This window comes from Temnothorax americanus, unplaced genomic scaffold (genome assembly GCF_048541705.1).
Source record: "Temnothorax americanus isolate GAGA-0224 unplaced genomic scaffold, ASM4854170v1 Scaffold11, whole genome shotgun sequence".
NCBI classification, from domain to species: Eukaryota; Metazoa; Arthropoda; class Insecta; order Hymenoptera; family Formicidae; genus Temnothorax; species Temnothorax americanus.
The window spans coordinates 1488609-1508566 of record NW_027509242.1 but is presented as its reverse complement, the minus strand read 5'-3'; the positions used below and the strand labels follow the sequence as shown (position 1 = coordinate 1508566).

Here is a 19958-nt window from a genome sequence, read left to right as displayed (position 1 = left end):
TTTATTCAATGGCAACATAACAATGTGCGTGACTGTAAAGAACGGTACCTCTCGATGATTGCAAGTAGAAAAACTTTCAGAATTATAGTATGCACAGAAGATGAAAAGAACGAGTACTCCGTAATAAATATCTAAACGACTTCACGTTTCGATTTTTTAATGACCATTATTATTGTTACTGGGGTTAGAAGTTGAAGTATATAAAACTACATAGTCCGTCACAAGACGTCCTTGGTTACGTTTAAATAAAACTTATTGGTTCACGATAGAAAAACAGTTGTATCTATAATATTTGTTAATTGTGTTGTATTAGCAGCAAGATGTAAGACGCGATATTTAAAGAGGTGCGCGTTAAATACTTAGAAATATTACTTTAGTTATATTCACACGATTTAAGATCGTCCGATTCTCAAACCAATGTACGCGGTCTATGAGTTGAGTGAATAAAATTTATCGCAGACATTTACATTCAATGTTAAGTGTACGATTTAATCGTCAGTTTGTGGAATTTACTAATTTATTAATTTATTTAGTGAAATATCATACTGGCTTTAGCATTAAATTTAATTTTCCTTACAATTATCTTATATGTATGTTCCGTTCGCTATTTAATCTGGCATGTATGATATAAAATACTTTTCGCAATGTTTTTAACCTTTTCTTTATATGTATATAGAAAGAGACTATACTTTTGTGCAGCACATTGATAAGTTGTTTGTAAAAAAAAGAGATCCAAATATGCAAATACTTACACTACAATTTTTAGTGTATAACTTTTGTGGTTTATGGCGACCTAGTGAATGGTCATCAAATGTCGCAAAACTATTGTACAATGTATTCACCTTCGTTATAATATCCTCGGAATACTTTGTGGTGTTAACTCAATTTATGGATATAGTACTTATTGTCGACAATATCGATGATTTTGCCACTAATACTCTAATATTCCTGACTCTTGTTGCCGTATGTTGCAAAGCGACTGTCGTTTTGATGCGTCGAAATGCGATTATCAATTTGATGAGACTATTGATGAAAGCACCGTGTAAACCTTGTGACGAAGACGAATCGGCGATACAAACAAAATTTGATAGGTTTATCAGGTACGTATAATTAATTAGAAAATTTTATGATGGAACGTACATTAACGTACCTTGCATGAATTATCGCAAGAATATAAGTCCGTTTACTGTATTTTACTTATTTCTTTTTGTCCTGGACCTAACTAAACATGCGGAATGTTATATTTTTAGCGCTCCCTACAGGATCTTTATTAATTGTTCGACTTTATTCATTTTATATACTTTTAGAATAATCATGGTCATATAGATTTAATGATTTAATTACCAATTATATCTTGTTGAATTTAAAAATATTATATGTAAATTAAACTCATAGATATTATCTTAAAGCATATACACACGCACAAACATACAACCACAGAATAAATCCTGTCGTAAATTAACGCATTGTTACAATTACAAAATACATGAGTAAATTTTAATTGTTATAAATGTACAAAGTTACTAAATATAATTTCCTTTTTGTATTTACAGGTCATATTCTATAAAATACTTAGTTTTGGCGATTAGCGCCGTTGCAGGCACTACGATAGGATCAGTATTAAATGTTATGCAAGGTCATGTACCTTATCGAATATGGCTGCCATGGGATTATAATATACCTCTGGTGTTCTGGATTATATCCATTCATCAAATTGTATCTTCATTTTTTGCCACAATGATAGGTATCGGCACGGATACTCTAATTCTCGGATTGTCTTTGCAAACGTGTGCCCAGCTTGAAATTTTCGAAAATCGTCTTCACAAATTAATAATTAATAAAACAGTTAGATATCTGGAACATGCACTCTCTTCGTCGAATAAAGACAGAAGGAGGATATCGGATTGCATACATCATCATCTCAGCATTTACAAGTAAGTCATTTAAGAATCCGTGCATTTCATGCATACAGGTCTGCTCAAAAAATTTTCGAACTTTTTAAAATGATTATTTCAGGCATATACTTATACGTATAACTTTTATTCAGCCCTGTCGCTTTCAAAATATGTTCCTTTTCAGTTGATACTTGAAATTTCTAATTCTGAAATTAGTTCTGGTACGTCTTGGATTACGCGTATGTCCGTCTGCGATTGTATTGAATCTTTCGCCTTTCAACCTGGATATCCAGAAGTGGAAACGGCGCTGGAAGTATCAATCGAGAAAGAACATATTTCGAAGGCTACAAGGCTGAATAAGTTATAAATGTACAAACAAAACTTATAATGATGAGAAGTCAGGGCAGTTGGGTCAGACGCACCGGTCATTTCACCGTTGCTTGTCGCGACGACAGGAACAGTTTGGTTTCCTCGCATATTATCCATGTACACACAACGTATTATTCCACGTCTTTCGGGCCATTTGATTTGAATCAAATGGTCCAGAGTTCTGACATATCCTAATCGGTTAACTCGCTCGTGGTGTGACAGACGTGTGACAGAATTTTTTCGTTACTGCTGAAGATGGTTCGAAACCGAACCGGAACGTCCGGATTTTTCTCGGAATAATGTATTGAAGAGGATTAATAAATCTACTACTGATTTCACGCACAATGATCTGCGTCTGACCCTACTGCCCTGACTTCTCATCATTTGAATTTCGAGGGTCCTCATATCAAATAAAAAATTATAAGAAATAAATTCAGATATTTTTTCAACAGATCTCTTATTTCAAATATCTCTTTATGTGTGCGTGCATATTCAAATGCGTTATTTATTTTCTGTTAAAAAATCAATATTATTTATTAACGATAATCACTGTGACTTATTATAACGTTAACGTTAAATTGTGCGTCAAAAGATAGTATAACTGATATCATTTAATATTAATGCACAATTATTACAAACTCGGAAACAGCGAGAAATTTAGATTTGTATATATCGTGTTATAAAATTATATTAAAAAAGAATAACAGCTTTACTCAAATGGAATACTAGCTTGATACCCGTGCTTCGCTACAGTATGTAACTACTTTAAGTAAAAAACTAAGTCGATATCTCATCGGGCCTAAGAAATATTGAGGAAGCCCCGAAAACACATCATTTTATCCTTTTTCATCTCCTTAATAGAAGTCGGATTTCTAAAAATTCTTTCTTAGTAAATGCTTACGTCATGGAAGGAATATACTCTCCGAATTTTCTGTTTTTAAGTTTAGGGATTTGGGCTGGGCGTTGATGAGTCAGTTAGTCTGTCAATCAGGACATTTGTTATATATACACGGAAAAAAATGATGTGTCAACAGCATCGGTGTTATTGAGATAAAATTTATTGATGCAACATCAATATATGAATGAACAAAAAACATCATCAGATAATTTTTTTAATAATTTAAATATTTGGTCCAATAATATCCAATTGAATTAACTACATACGCTTGTTAGTCCATACGCCAGGTCGATTGAGCATTTTTATCGAGGTTGATGGCTTAACTGATTGACATATTTCCGTCAATAATCAAGATTTTGAAAAAATTCAAACGCCATTTTCGTCGTGAAAAAAAAACAAATTTTCTCTAGTTCATTTTTTATAGGATGTATATACAGTTTGATCGTTAGGGCAATTTAAACAAATAAAATGTTAATAACTTTTTATTGCATCGACTTATGAAAAAACTAAATACAGATTCTTGTTCTACGACCCAAAAAACATAAAAAAACATTAACTTAAGCCATCAACCTCGATAAAAATGCTCAATCGACCTGGCGTATGGACTATGTGGCAGCCCGTGACGTCGACGTTTAATTAAAGCAACTTCATTCTTTTTCTCGTGTATATCTAATAATATGCATATATAATAATAATAAATATGCAGAACTAACATAAAATAATTATAGATATGCCGAAATGGTAAACGCTATATTCAACCAAGTGTTCTTCGTTCAATTCTCTGGAAGCATACTGGTATTATGTACAAGTGTGTATTACTTGTCAACTCATATTGCGGAACTGTCTGGACTTGTGACTTTATTATTCTACACCATTGGAATGTTTGTACAAATCTACATACTTTGCTGGTCTGGAAACGAAGTTATTCTTAAGGTAATCTATATCAGAATCTACAATCTATACCAGAATGATGTATTTTATTCAGGTAATAGATTTAACTCGATTTTTAACATAATTTTGAAAAAAATTAACGATTTATCTGGCACTAGCCTATGTACGTATGTGTATGTACATATACAAATTTTCATATATATGTACATGTGCATGATGTGTATACGTGCGTGCGTATACGTAATGCTAGTAATATTAAAAATATTGATAAAAATTTGGTATTATTGCAAAATAATAAATTTAAAATATGTCATGTTGGCACAGAGTACGAGCGTAGGGAACGCTATATATTGCATGGACTGGCCATTACTATCAATTGACGAACAAAGGGACTTGCTGTTAATCATGATGCGAAGCACAATTCCAATAAAGTTTACTAGCAGCTTCTTGATAACTCTGTCTCTTCAGTCTTACGGCAACGTTAGTAGTTCTGTTGTCATAAATTGATGACAAAATAAATACTTAAATGCGAAATTATATCACATTACACATTTGTGATGCATATCAAAAAATATAAGTCGAAATTTTTAATAACACTGCACCGCTTTCTATTCTATTTCTCTAACTTTCCTTTCAGATCTTAAAAATGTCATACACGGCATTCAACGTGCTTCAAAAGTGAAATATAAATAAACAAACGTGTACTTGGGCACGATAATTATGTAGTTTTCCATAAATTAATTAGTAAATCCAAAATTTCAGTTTACGTATTTATTTCAATCTTAGCCCTTATTACCGCTTATTACTATTCCAGGAATACCGAGGTTAATGTACGCACATTGAATATTTACATTCTACACATTGTAATGTATTGTACAATTCATCAATTTCAAGCGATTTCAAGCGACATTAATTTCGCTTCAGTATGAAGTCAAGAGGGTGGAATTTCTCAGTCTATGCCATATGTGATGTATTGTGTTGCGAATAGGGTTGGTATATAATTATTGTGTATACTTGTAGTCGGCATACGTGCAGACAGTTTATTCAGAAAATATCTAAATGTTTTATACATCTTCGCTACATTGTGTGGTATTTTATGCAATAAGATAGAATTCTTCGAGAAATACTATCTTTCACTCAGTTCTGATAAATATGAAGATATATAAATATTTTATTCGATGAGAACATAACTATGTACGTGACTGTAACAAAGACGGTATCCCTCGATGATTGCAAGTAGAAAAACTTTCAGAATTATAGTATTCACGGAAGATGAAAAGAACGAATACTCCGCAATAAATGTCTAAGCGACTTCACGTCAATTTTGTAATGATCATTATTATTGTTACTGGGGTTAGAAGTTGAAGTATGTAAAACTACATAGTCCGTCACAAGACGTCCTTGGTTACGTTTAAATAAAACTTATCGGTTCACGATAGAAAAACAGTTGTATCTATAATATTTGTTAATTGTGGTTGTATTAGTAGCAAGTTGTAAGATGCGATATTTTGAAAGGTTTGCGCGATAAATACTTAGAAATATTACTTTCTAGTTATATTTACACGAATTAAGATTGTCCGATTCTCAAACCGAGGTACGCGGTCTATGAGTTGAGTGAATAAAATTTATCGCATGCATTTACATTCAATGTTAAGTGTGCGATTTAATCAGTTTGTAGAATTTACTAATTTATTAATTTATTTCGTGGAATATTACACTACTTTATGCATTGAATTTAATTTTCCTTACAATTATCTTATATGTATGTTTCGTTGGATATTTAATCTAGCATATATGATAAAAGATACTTTTCGCAATGCTTTAAATCGTTTCTTTTTATATTTTACCTGTAGAAAGAGGCTCTACTTTTCTGCAACACATTGATAAGTTGGTTATAAAAAAAGATTCTAAATATGCAAATACTTTCTCTAAGTTTTTCAATATATAATCTTTGTGGTATATGGCGACCAAGTGAGTGGTCATCAAATGTCGCAAAACTGTTGTATAACATATTCACCTTTGTTATAATATCTTCGGAATACTTTGTGGTGTTAACTCAATTTATGGATATAGTACTTATTGTCGACAATATTGATGATTTTGCTACTAATGCTCTAATGTTCCCGACTCTTGTTGCCGTATGTTGTAAAGCCACTGTCGTTTTGATGCGTCGGAATGCTATCATCAATTTGGTGCGACTATTGATGAAAGCACCGTGTAAACCTTGTGATGAGAACGAATCGACGATACAAACAAAATTTGATAATTTTATCAGGTACGTATAATTAATTAGAAAATCCTAGAATGGGACATTAAGGATGGAAACCACTATGACGGCCATGCAGAAAATGCTATTTTCGTGATTTTTTTTTGCGAAAAATAATAAATTTAATGAAATTAGTTTTTTATTTCTTCAAAGTACATATATTAAACATATTGTTTAAAAAAAAATTGTTAAAAAATATTAATTTTTGCGCCTTCAGCGTGTAACGAAAATAGCATTTTTTTCCAACCGTCACAGTGATTTCCCCCTTTAATGTACCTTGCACAATCACAAGAATATAATTCGTCTACTGTATTTTACATATTATTTCTTTTTGTCCTCGACCCAATTAAACATGAATGTTTTTGCGCTCCCTACAGGAACTTTATTATAATTGTTGGACATTATTAATTTTATATACTATTAAAATAATTATAGTCATATAGATTTAATGACTTAATAACTATTTATATTTTGTTGAATTAAAAATAATTAAATAAATATTATTTTGAAGCAGTATTACACATAGACACACGCACAAACACGCAACCACAGAATAATTAAATCCTGTCATAAATTAACGCAAATTTTCGTTACATTTGCAAAATATATGAGTAAATTTTAAATGTCTTAAAAATGTACAGAAGTTATTAAATATAACTTTCTTTCTGTATTTACAGGTCATATTCTATAAAATACACACTTTTGGCGACTAGCGCCGTTACAGGCACTACAATAAAATCGATATTAAATGTTATGCAAGGTCATATGCCTAATCGAATATGGCTGCCATGGGATTATAATATACCTCTAGTTTTCTGGATTATATCCAGTCACCAAATTGTATCTTTACTTTTTGCCACAATGATCCTTGTCGGCACGGATACCTTAATCTTCGGATTAATTTTGCAAACGTGTGCCCAGCTTGAAATTTTCGAATATCGCCTTCACAAATTAATAATTAATAAAACAGTTAGATATCTGGAACATGCACTCTCTTCGTCAAATAAAGACAAAACGAAGATATCGGAGTGCATACATCATCATCTCAGCATTTACGAGTAAGGGCCATTCTACAATACGTCGCAAACGATGGCAACTGCTAGTTGAAAAGTGTTATTGCCATGTTGCGCTTGTCAATTGCGGTTGTCAAAAGAGAGTTGGCAAACTTTTAACTTTTTTGGCAACAGTAAAGTAACTGGCAATCGGCAATCATGCAGAAATAACACTTTTCAACTGGCAGTTGCCATCGTTTGCGACGTATTGTAGAACCGGCTTAAGTCATGTAAAACTCCGTGCATTTCATGCATATATGATGTCTGTTCGAAAAATTTTAAACTTTTTTTATAATTTTCCGGACGTATCATTATCTTATTCAGCTCTGACGTTTTCAAAATATGTTCCTTCTCGGTTGATACTCTACAAATTTCTAATTCTGGAATTAGTTCTAATACGCGTCTTTCGGGATCGCGCCTAAGTCTGTCTGCGATCTTCCGCCTTTCAACGTGGATATCTAAAAGTGGAAACGACGTTGGGAATGATATATCAATTGAGGAAGAACATATTTTAAAGGCAACAAAGCTGAATAAGTTATAAATATACCAACAAAAATTATAAGAAAAAGAGTCGGGTATATTTCTTTACAGATCTTGTATTTCAAATGTCTCTTTATGTCTGCGTGCGTATTTAAATGCGTTGTTTTCTGTAAAAAAAATCAATATTATTTATGATAGTAATCAGTGTGATTTATAATAGAAAGATTATAGTGAAAAGATATAGTATAACTGATATCATTTGATATCAATAAACAATTAATGCAGGGTCGAAAACAAGAAGAAATTTAGATTTGTACAAATCATGTTTATAAAATTATATATTAAAAGTGTAACAGCTTTACTCTCACTTGTTGTCTACTGAAACAATTATAGATATGCCAAAGCGGTAAACGCTATATTCAACCAAGTGTTTTTTGTTCAATTCTCTGGAAGCATACTGATATTATGTACAAGTGTGTATTATCTGACGATACATATTGCAGAATTGTCTGGGACTGTGACTTTAATATTCTACACCATTGGAATGTTTGTACAAATCTACACTTTTTGCTGGTCTGGAAATGAAGTCATACTTAAGGTAATCTATACCAGAATTTACAATCTAGACCAGAATGATGTATTTTATTCAGGCACACAATAGATACTCACGCGAACACTCGATTTTTAACATAATATCGAGAGAAATTAACAATTTACCTGGCACTAGTCTATCTACGCTATATACGTGCGTATGTGTACATAATGCTAGTAATATTAATAATATTGATAACTATTCGGTATTATTGCAAAGTGATAAATTTAATTATGTTATGTTGGCAGAGTACGAGCGTAGGGAACAATATATATATCATGGACTGGCCATTACTATCAATTGACGAACAAAGGGACTTGCTGTTAATCATGATGCGAAGCACAATTCCAATAAAGTTTACTAGCAGCTTCTTGATAACACTGTCTCTTCAGTCTTACAGCAATGTTAGTAGTTCTGTTATAATAAATTGATGACAAATCAAATACTTGAGTGCAAAATTATGTCAGTGACACATTTGTGGTGAATATCGAAAAATATAAGTCGTAATTTTTAATAACTGCACTGCTTTCTATTCTATTTCTCTAATTTTTCTTTCAGATCTTAAAAATGTCATACACGGCATTCAACGTGCTTCAAAAGTAAAATATAAAAGTAAACAAACGTGTACTTGGGCACAATAATTATGTAGTTTTTCATAAATTATATAATAAATCCAAAATTTCTATTCATTTCAACGTATTTATTTCAACTTTGGTTTTTATTATTCCAAGAATACTGGTGTGTTAATGCACGCACATTGAATACTTACTTACATTTTACACATTAATTTTCATGTACAAGCGGCACTAATTTAGCTTTAATATGAAGTCAAGAGGGAGGAATTTCTCAGTATGCCATATGTGATATATTGTGCTGCGTATAGAATTGGTATATAATTGCTGTACTTGTAATCAGCATATGTCCAGACAGTTAATTTAAAAAATATCTAAATATTTTAAGCATTTTTGCTACATTGTGTCGTATTTTATGCAAAAAGGCTCTTCGAGAAATACGATCTTTCACTCACTTTATAAATATAAAGTTATACAAATATTTTATTCTAAATTTTTTAATATCTAACCTTTGTGATATGTGGCGACCTATTGAATGGTTATCAAATATCGCTAAACTGCTGTACAATGTATATTCACTCTTATTGTAATATCTTCGGAATACTTTGTAGTGTTATAACTCAATTTATGGATATAGTTCTTATTAGGGATGTGCCGGATATCCGGCAACTATCCGGTATCCGGCCTATCCGGCCACTTTTTCACAATCCGGCCGGATAGCCGAATAGCCCTAAAATCTTGAAATAGAAATTTCAAAACTTAGTGTAATAAAAGTTATTTTTCAACCTTATTCTTTATTCCGATTTTAAGAATATTCACACAAATGCATGAACAGTGCATGTAGGCATTTTACACTGATAGTGTAAAACACGTTTTGATTTGACATATAAACAGAACCAATTTTGGTTTTAGCATTAGTAAAAAAAAAAAGAATTTTTAAGTCTATGTTATATATATGATGTTTTGAGTATAGAGTTAATACATTATAATTTTCCTGTACACATGTCATACCTCGCAGATGTAGATACTGGAAACTTGAGAAATCTACTGAGAAGAGTATATTAAACATCATTCTTACTACACTCGTCTTGTTTTCTTATGTATAATAATAAAATGAAAAACTTGCGGAAAATACGATATTCTTTGCAGTTCCGATAGACATAAGATACATAAATATTTTATTCAATGAGAATATAGCAATGTGCGTGAATGTAAAGGACGACATTCCCCTATGACAGATAAATTTTTGCAGTTATAGTATTTACAAGAGAACGGAAAAGAACGTGCATTTCATAATAAATGATTAAATGACTTCATGTCGATTTTTTAATGGCCGTAATTGTAGTAGGGTTGACAAGATGTTGAAGAAGGGGGTAAAACTATACATAGTCTGTTGTAAGACGTGCTCGGTTACACTTAAGTGAAATTTATTGACCATTACGATAATAAAATAACATTTTGTATCAGTGCGTACTTGTTTTATAATTATGTTGCATTATATTAACCAATTCTGAGCAGCTGATATTCCGAAATAAGGTATGTGATTTTAAATGTTAACAAATATTGCTTTCTAGTTATATTTCACAAATCATATATTGCACTACGTTTAAATAAGATTGTCCAGTTTTTAATTCGCGATAACATTGGACGCGATTTGTATTTTATATGTTAAACGTATAAAATTTTTTTTAATCGGATACATTTATGTATTTAGTGTTTGCAATTTAAATGAAGTTGTAGAATTTAATACTTTATGTAATCTATTTATATAATATATTTTACCTTCTGTGTGTGTGTGTGTGTGTGTGTGTGTGTGTGTGTGTCAAATTCAATTTTTCTGCAGACACTTTTCGCAATTTTATAAACTACTTTTTTAAGGTACTTTACATGTGAAAGAAAAGATTCAAATATGCAAATACTTTCTTTAAATTTTTTAATATATACCGTTGGTGGTATATGGCGACCGGTTGAGTGGTCATCGGATGGTGCCAAGCTGCTGTATAGTATATTTACCTTTATTATAGTATCTTCGGAATACTTTTTGATGATAACTCAATTTATGGATATAGTACTCGTTGTCGACAATATCGATGATTTTACCGCTAATGCTCTAATGTTCTTGGCTATTGTTACCGATTGTTGTAAAGCGACGGTCGTTGTGATACGTCGGAATGCGATCATCAACATAGTGCAATCATTGTTGAAAGCACCACATAAACCTCGCAACGAGGATGAAGTAGCTATCCAAACGAAATTTGATAAGTTTATCAGGTGAGTTTGTATGTTTATATTAAGAGGTTCCAATATTAAATTATTAATATTACCGACTTAAAATGTTTATGTAATGATTTACTACTATATATACGTCCAGCATGTATTATTTCCGTATCGCCCGAATTTGACCAGTACGATATGGATTAACGTTGTTCCTTTAACACAAATTCGGCACCATTTATTTTTTGCTTAATTTCGTTGATCACATATTTCCGAATTAGCATTTTCACATATAAAAAGACATGGTACGATTTTTTTTTTAAAGTTTCTTAAATATTATTTTAAGTTAATTATTGAACATACAGGTTCAACGTATATTAAAATAGTAGGGGAGAGTAGGGTAACTCTTCCAACTGCGAACACGGGGTAAACGCGAAAAATTACTATTGTAATATATTAGAGTAGCGATGTTCTCCCGCTTCTCGCACCCAGCGATATTAGCCGATATACGCTCACTGGTACGAGATGTGGGAGAATATCACTTATACTCTAATATAGTATCGTTCGCGTTTACCCCTTGTTCGCAGTTATCCCACTTTCCCCTATTTAAATTTTTTAAAGATAAATTTCTGTAAATTATAAGTACAAATAATTTGTGCGTTTATACAATTTAATATTGGTTCTATGTTTACAGAACGTTCTCGATAAGATACTCTTTTTTGGCGATTAGCGCCGTTGCAGGCACTACAATAGGATCATTATTAAATGTTATGCAAGGTCATATACCTTATCGAATATGGCTGCCATGGGATTATAATATACCTCTAGTGTTCTGGATTATATCCATTCATCAAATTATATCTTTATTTTTTGCTACAATAATAGGTACCGGCACGGATGCTCTAATCCTCGGATTGTCTTTGCAAACGTGCGCCCAACTTGAAATTTTCGAAAATCGTCTTCACAAATTTATAATTAATAAAACAGTTAGAGATCTGGGACATACACTTTCGACGTCAAATAAAGACGAAGTGGGGATATCGGAATGCGTAGATTATCATCTCAGCATTTACAAGTGAGTCACGTAAGAATCCGTTTTTATGCATATATTCAGTCGCCTCTTTATGTACGTGTGTATGTGCATGCGCGCATGTACATTATTTAAATTTCCATGTCTAAGAACTGCCGTTATTTACAACAATAATGATTGATGCTTATGGCGGAAAATCGTTTAAAATCAAAAGATAACACAACTAACGTTATTTGCAATTAATAGACTAAAACAAACATGTTATAAAATTATACATTATAACAGCAATTGTCTTATTACTCGTATTCAATGCAGAATTAACGTGAAATCATTACAGATACGCGAAAACGGTAAACGTCATATTCAACCAGGTGTTCTTCGTTCAGTTTTTTTGTAGTATAATAGTATTATGTACATGTGTATATTACTTGTCCACCCATATTTCGGAACTGTCTGGACTTGTGTCTTTTTTGGTATATACGATTGGCATGTTCGCGCAAATCTTCGTTTTCTGCTGGTCCGGAAACGAAGTTATACTTAAGGTAACTCTCTGTACTCCATCTACTATAATCCGTATCGAAAAATAATCCGTACCTAACGGATTTATTTTACCAAATCAATAGAAAATGGCGAGTGCTTTTATACAATTCAATTTTTTACAAGTTTTTGCTAGATAATCTGGCAAATAATTTGTCAAGCAAGTTTGTGGATTCGACGCTCGTGTATATAAAAAATATCTATTTTCTACATAAAGATTATAGTTCGTGCATACATATGTGTGCGTGTAAAAATTAATAATATTAATAAAATTATTTGGTATTATTATACATATATATATATATGCAATAATAAATTTATTTGTGTTACGTTGATAGAGCACGGGCATAGGAGATACTATATATCATATGGATTGGCCATTGCTATCAATCAAAGAGAAAAAAGGATTGCTCATGATCATGATGCGTAGCACTATTCCTATAAAGTTCACGAGCAGCTTCTTGATAACTCTATCCGTTCAGTCTTACAGTAACGTTAGTATTATTATTACTTTGGTGCCAAAATAAATATTGACATATTAACGAGATACGTTGTTTGTGATATTACTGATATTTGTTGCATACTTACGAAAATACAATTGAAATTTTCATAAATGTCTTCTATATTAAGGTTTTTTTTAATTTCTCTTTCAGATCCTAAAAACGTCTTATTCAGTATTTAACGTGTTACAAAAATGAAATATAAATAATAATGTAGTTTTGGATAAATTAGCAATTCTAAATCTAATAACTTTTGTTTCCACACATTTTTACTTCAGCCTTATTCCCTATTCCGATTATCCAAACACTGACGCAAGCAGATGACATGCACGCACGCACAGTAAATGTGTAGCACAATGTGTAGCACAATGTAATAGGTATAATACATATAACAATTTGTTTTGATACGTAAGCAAAAATTGATCGTGTCAATTAAACATGAAAAATATAATATTTTTTTATACGTTACCTGCGACTTTCTTTTGCGGTCGTACCAGAAATGGTTCAGTCTTCAGGCTCACTGCCGTCATACTTGGCGAGCGGATGTGCGACAGTTAATTTGGAAAGTATTTAAACACTCTGTGCGTTACCTCGTCTGCAGAAATTGGTAACTAATAAGATAACGAGATATATATATATATATATATATATATATATATATATATATTCCGTGACTAACTTGTAAATGCTGAGGTGATGATATGTATGTTCCGTTATCATCACTTTTTCTTCATTTGACGACGATGCAAATGAATATTCCATGTACTTCGTTATCTTATTTTAGTTACCAATATAATATATTTTATCATATATTTTATCAAATATATATTATATATTTTTTCTCCTTTATATGTATATATATATGAACACGTATTCTCTTTTATGCATTCTATTATTCATATTGTCGAATATATTTATCTGTTAACTGTTATATCAACAAAGCAGCAATTAATGATTCATACACCAAACGACTCATAATAATCATATAATTGATAGAATAATATCCACGATTATAGATATTATGAGAATAATTGTTTACAATCACGAAATTCGCGACATACTACTGTAATATAATGTATTTATTTGATTTGAAGTTATATTAGGTGACCATTAAAAGCTCGAAAACATAACGTCACCAAACTAATTATGCTAGAGTTTCCTTAATTCTTAATGTTTTAAGAATTGAAAAACCATGTGTAATGATAAGACACTTTCATCATTTAAAATACAGAATTAATACGACGTCATTAGGTACAGGTACGTCAAAACAGTATATTCAACCAAGTGCTCTTTGTTCAATTCTTCGGCAGTATCTGGACATTATGCAAGTGTATTTTACATACCGGCATATTTCGGAGTCCGGGACTGCGACTTTGCTGGTGTACACCATTTGTATGTTCGTGCAAATTTACGTTTACTGCTGGTCCGGAAACAAAGTCATATGCTCAAGGTAAATATAACTGCTTGTATTCCACGATCTATTCTCATACGTATACCTTGCAACAAGTGAAACAAATGTAATATATTAATTGGACACAAAATGTCAATTTATGTTGTCCATACACGACGAGATTATCAATCGCTCACCAATCATTCTATCATTCTATCGTCGATATCTATGATTATGAAAATTATAACTGCGCTCTCTAAATTGATGTTAGATATATGTACGTGTGCGTGTGTGACTTGGTTAACTAAAATCGATAGTAATATTGGACCCAACTGCTTGGAGCGATTATATGTAAATCAAGTAATAAAAATCAATAGAGATGCGCACCAATCGAGGGTGCGAATGAAATATCCTCCTCGGACACACACCTGATTATAGCGCAAAAATATCGGTGTAAATTTATTCTACATGGTAATAGATGTTTTTTCCAACTTATTTACACAGAATCTTTTGTGTGTGGTTTAGGTATCTTATAATTTAGATACCTAAAGTTATTAGATCTTATTTAAGGAAAAAACTTTAATTTTTAGTATACATATGTGAAATTATTAATGATTACACTTTCGCGATATAATTGTAATTAGTTTATTTATTTTACGACAGAGCACGAGCATAGGAAATACGGTGTATGTCATTTAGACTCGTCCTCACTATCATCAGTCAGTGAAAAAAAAATTGTTAATAATCATAAAAAACGTAGCACAAAAAATGCTAATATCTTTAATTTTTTACAATTATCTCATTTATTCGTGTTTTAAATAGCAGATATAATGCACTAACAATAAGATGTATTTAATTCATAAAATATTTATAAAACAAATACACACACATGTGCGCCCGTGCACACAAATCAGATATAATTTAACCATCTTTGAAAGTATGGAATAAATTTTTAGATAAATAGTTTTATAAAATTTATTTAAAATTTATTATAAAGTTTTTTATTTTTGACTATTCAATAGATAATTCAGTAAATATTTGTTGCAATAAAAATTGAGTATAAAACACCAATATTTTTGGCTACAATTTCTAAGTCTATATAAATACTTGGTCAAATTACATAATAATAATAATTAGTTGCAGGAAACTATATTTAGGAATAGTTTTATTCATCATCAATTTTGCGAGTTACAAACTGTCTTCTCATTTCAAATGTAACAATACCAACAGCCACACCAACATTTAAACTGTCAATGCCGTTAGTCAATGGTATGTTAACACGAGTGCAATTTCTTGCACGTAACAATTTACATGATTCGAGACTAACACCCTCGGTTTCACCCCCAATAACAAGTACCATTTCTTTTTTTGTAAAATCTAATGTATAGTACGGTTCAACTGGAAGTTGAGATATTAATTTTTTTACTAGCAATTTAGTTTTTGCAGTTTGTTTATATTGGTTGGTTTGACTTGTCAGTTGGTCTATCGCGTTATCTTCAGCAGTTTGATCGTCGTTCGCATTTACATCATCTTGTTTCGTATAATTATCATTGAGTTCTACGGAAGTGCTTACAGTTGACTCTGAATTAGCCGTATCTTTTAAATCATTTTCATACGCTATATTGTTGTCCGCTAGAAAAATTGCAGACTCATCATTGATCAACGTTGGAATCTCTTCCCATGAAACGGATGTAATTATTGGTAGGCGAAAATGTGCACCTGTAGCACTGCGGACAACTTTGGGCTCCCATAAATCCACACACCCTAAGGCAAGAAAAATCCAGATTAATGGAAAAATTACAGGCTATAAAATTAGTAATCGTGCAAATTACCTTTCATTAATAATAACTTTTCGCAACCAACTGCAGCAGCAGCTCTTATAATAGTTCCCAAATTTCCCGGTTCTCTGACATTGTCACAGATAATAGTCAAAGGTATAGCATCCTTGGCAGGTTCTTTATCGTCCATATCTGGGATTTCGAAGATTCCTGTACCCAAAAAATTGCAATAATTAATATACAGGTATCTACTTTTTGTAGATTGTGCTAATCGTCAGTCGTCTCCTTTGCGGGGTCATATAAAATCAAAATATTTACCAATTATCCCAGGAGAAGTTGTTAAGTTGGACCACAATTGAATCGTACGATACGGAATCTTATACAGTTTTACTTCCTTGGGAAGCGACAGCGGCAGTATGTCGGACAATCTGTTGAAAAATATTACTTTTGGCACTATCCCTGCCTGAATCGCATCTTTGATTAATCGAAAGCCTTCCAGTAGCATTTGACGGGTCTTTTCTCTTCTCTTTTTCGTTTTAATATCTATCATTAATGAGCTGAAACATGAAATACAAACAGTATTATTTGTAGGACTATACTTTTTGGAGGCTATTTGAGCATTATTTAGAAAAACTATATACCTGATGAGCTGATCGTTCGCATTAAGTGCTATATATCTTTGTTCTGTGGCAGAACCTTCTTTAATTTCATTTTCCTTCTTATCTTTCTTTTTCTCTTCGCGTGTATTGACTCTTGGTCTCCTCCTACGTGTTTTAGGAGTTTTTTGTTCAACAGCTTTCGATGTATCATCAGTATCAAAAAGCTCATGTTCATTGACAATAGCAACAGGTCTTCGACTACTCCATCCAGAACTATATCCGCATTTAATTGTCGATCTTAAATCGGCTGGTCGCAAAAGTTTTGCGCCGCGAATCGACCTAAGTGATAACTGTACAACACTCAGCAACATTTTTATTTTGAAAAATCTATTCCAAATGTCATGCACTGGTCATTGAATAATTATTTTAATGATCACTATATTATAATAATGTCTTGTGTTAACTTTTTATAACGCGACACACGTTGTTAATTCAAGATACCGAAAGTCTGAATAAATTTGCCACATGCTCTTGCATTCACCCGGCGCCATGAATATCATAGATATACCCTAACCTCTAACACGTCTAGAAATGCGTTCGAGAAATATGCAACAACCTTACAGGTTCCTCTCTGACCTTACTTAGCGAGGACTCAAACCCTACTTAGCAAAGACTCAAACCGCATTTAGCGAAAACTCAAACCTCACGATATTTTGTAATTTAAAAAAATATGCTATAAATAAATATGCTAAACTGAAGAATTACGAATTACCCAAAGCGAACTCGCGACAGAGGTTCTTGAGGCATTACAAATAATTGCATACTTGCAACACTCATATCCGACTTTTCGATACGAAAATGTCGCAATTTATGGTGTAATTTTGCCATTTGATATGGAATTGAGGAAGAATAACATTTCAAGACGTTGCAGTGGGCTCTCCCTTAGGGAAACATGTCGTGCTTTCAAGGTAGTATTTTTACTGCAAAATTCTTACAATTCTATTTATAAAACGTAACTTAATTATATCGATAATGTTACATCATTTATAGTCATCATGCATTTTTGTTAATGAATTATTAACCCTTCGCAGAACATGCTACGATTCTGCTGCTTTCGTCGAACAAGTGGGTCTTTTACGTCAGTTAAGATTTTCAAGCCGTAATGGTGCCATAAACAATCTGAAAGAATTCAGTGACTTAAGAACCCCTCGATAGAAAGTGATTTGGATCGACAGGAATTAAGAGGATTATATGTCAATAATAGCAAAGCAGAGACCACTTTGAACGATGACTCATATCGAGCTAAAAAAAGCTAAAGTTATTAAAAACCAGATGTTCCAGGAGGTCACTTAAGATTGAGGTGACTACGAACGGATCACATATACCAACGAGTTTGTGCCAATAATATCTGCAGTAAATGTTTGGAGATCTATTCTTTGCAAAGAGTTCGATGCGTCAACATTTATCGGGTTTGTTTATAGACTTGACTGAAAAATGAATTGAAGGAAGAACTGTGAAACAGAAGTTTTTATTACAGTGCAGTGCCCAGCAGTGCCTGCAGTGACGGTTTCTAATAATTAATGTGAAAGAAGATGATATCTAGATAATCTTTCAGCATTGTTTTAAACTTTACACGACTTTCTGGACTTTCACAGAATCTGTTGATGAATTCTCGCCATAACGTGATGCAGTCGAAGAAAATATCGTCGCAAAGAATTTAACTTCCTTTTCTTCCGAATTGATCGATGTAATAACAGTGCGTTTCTCCAATTAATAAAAATAAGTGACAAATATATCACAATGATAATAATTATATAGTATAATGTATATAGTTTATTGATATTTATTTATTATGTTTTATGTGTCATATAGATATATTGTATCTTTCCTTTATATCGTTTATCTTTTATAAAAATAACGATCTCCTTGTATCGACAGGTTCGTAAATATGGAGAACGAAGCAAAATGAAATTCAGTTAAAAGTGTTAAAGTTTAGACGTTTCTCTTTGTGCATTACTGTGTTATCGTATATATTGAACAAGAGGATATAACACAATGGAGTTTCAGGAAAAATCTGCTTTTGCTCAAGAAAATCCAATTTATGATGCCATTCCTTTAATTATTATTGATAAAACGGGAAGGAAATATCCCAAAGGTCTGTGGAGCTTTATATCATATTTGTATCATTATTTAACTAAATTTTCCTTTTTTTTTCATAAAAGTGATACAAACGTATAATTCTAAAACTTAATAGCTTCTTGATTCGGCTATACACAGAAATAGAGTAGATTTCGATATTTGAATATATTAAAATACATTAAATGTTACTTTGTTTATTATTTCAGACAAGACAGAAAATCTAAGAAAACATTACGTTTCTAGTCCATTTTGGATGAAATTTCGTTTACTATTATTTTGGATAATGTGGGTTGTATTAATAATGGCGATGATAATCTCTTTTCTTACATACTTTTGCTTTACACCCCGAATGTGCCATAGTTCAAATACACATAAGAATATACACAAATAAGTAAGTGTATATAACCAGAAAATTAAAATGTGTAATATACGTACATATATTCTCTCACTACAAAAATAAACAATTTCGTGGAATCATTAAATTCTGTTACGCAATTAGTAATCAATTTTTATCAAAAAACCAATTTTTCGGAGTTTGATAAAGTTGGTTGATAAGAATTTAATTAATTTACTTCGTACTCAATAAAATTTTAACAATTTAGGGAATTTTCTTCAACATTTTTTAACTAACTTTGTAATATATGTATATACATATATTAGCTAAAAATATATATTATACATTTTAATTCTTAATAAAATAATAAATTTTTAATTACCGTTGAATTTATTAATATATTTATTAATATATATTTTGAA

At 31.6% G+C, this 19958-nt stretch overlaps 4 protein-coding genes across 7 annotated transcripts; 3 read left to right on the top strand and 1 right to left on the bottom strand.

Annotated features, from left to right (window-relative positions):
- Window positions 1-21: 21 nt before the first annotated feature.
- On the top strand, window positions 22-4827 carry LOC143908602 (odorant receptor 67a-like). The gene is made up of 6 exons (XM_077426323.1): window positions 22-344; window positions 677-1100; window positions 1554-1934; window positions 3891-4095; window positions 4378-4533; window positions 4691-4827. The coding sequence occupies exons 2-6, from the start codon at window positions 739-741 to the stop codon at window positions 4733-4735; spliced, it is 1149 nt and encodes a 382-aa protein (XP_077282449.1). The 5' UTR covers window positions 22-344; window positions 677-738; the 3' UTR covers window positions 4736-4827.
- Window positions 4828-5429: 602 nt separating this feature from the next.
- LOC143908603 (putative odorant receptor 71a) lies at window positions 5430-9152 on the top strand. Of its 2 annotated transcripts, none has more exons than XM_077426326.1 (6): window positions 5430-5568; window positions 5907-6328; window positions 6997-7377; window positions 8245-8449; window positions 8692-8847; window positions 9002-9152. In XM_077426326.1, exons 2-6 carry the CDS (start codon window positions 5967-5969, stop codon window positions 9044-9046), a joined length of 1149 nt encoding a protein of 382 aa, XP_077282452.1. In that variant the 5' UTR covers window positions 5430-5568; window positions 5907-5966; the 3' UTR covers window positions 9047-9152. The 2 variants fall into 2 exon arrangements, with proteins under 2 accessions (XP_077282452.1, XP_077282450.1); XM_077426324.1 differs by having other exon boundaries at window positions 5516-5647.
- A 1246-nt stretch (window positions 9153-10398) lies between these two features.
- LOC143908604 (odorant receptor 46a-like) lies at window positions 10399-14042 on the top strand. Of its 3 annotated transcripts, none has more exons than XM_077426329.1 (7): window positions 10399-10551; window positions 10894-11013; window positions 11085-11286; window positions 11924-12304; window positions 12597-12801; window positions 13135-13290; window positions 13450-14042. In XM_077426329.1, exons 2-7 carry the CDS (start codon window positions 10998-11000, stop codon window positions 13492-13494), a joined length of 1005 nt encoding a protein of 334 aa, XP_077282455.1. In that variant the 5' UTR covers window positions 10399-10551; window positions 10894-10997; the 3' UTR covers window positions 13495-14042. The 3 variants fall into 3 exon arrangements, with proteins under 3 accessions (XP_077282455.1, XP_077282453.1, XP_077282454.1); XM_077426328.1 differs by having other exon boundaries at window positions 10400-10551; window positions 10894-11286; window positions 11924-12006; window positions 12115-12304; XM_077426327.1 differs by having other exon boundaries at window positions 10894-11286.
- Window positions 14043-15834: 1792 nt separating this feature from the next.
- Window positions 15835-17665, bottom strand: LOC143906746 (rRNA methyltransferase 3, mitochondrial). The gene is made up of 4 exons (XM_077423008.1): window positions 17106-17665; window positions 16783-17021; window positions 16519-16674; window positions 15835-16450 (listed from the first exon to the last, which is right to left on the bottom strand). Exons 1-4 carry the CDS (start codon window positions 17432-17434, stop codon window positions 15852-15854), a joined length of 1323 nt encoding a protein of 440 aa, XP_077279134.1. The 5' UTR covers window positions 17435-17665; the 3' UTR covers window positions 15835-15851.
- Window positions 17666-19958: the final 2293 nt, after the last annotated feature.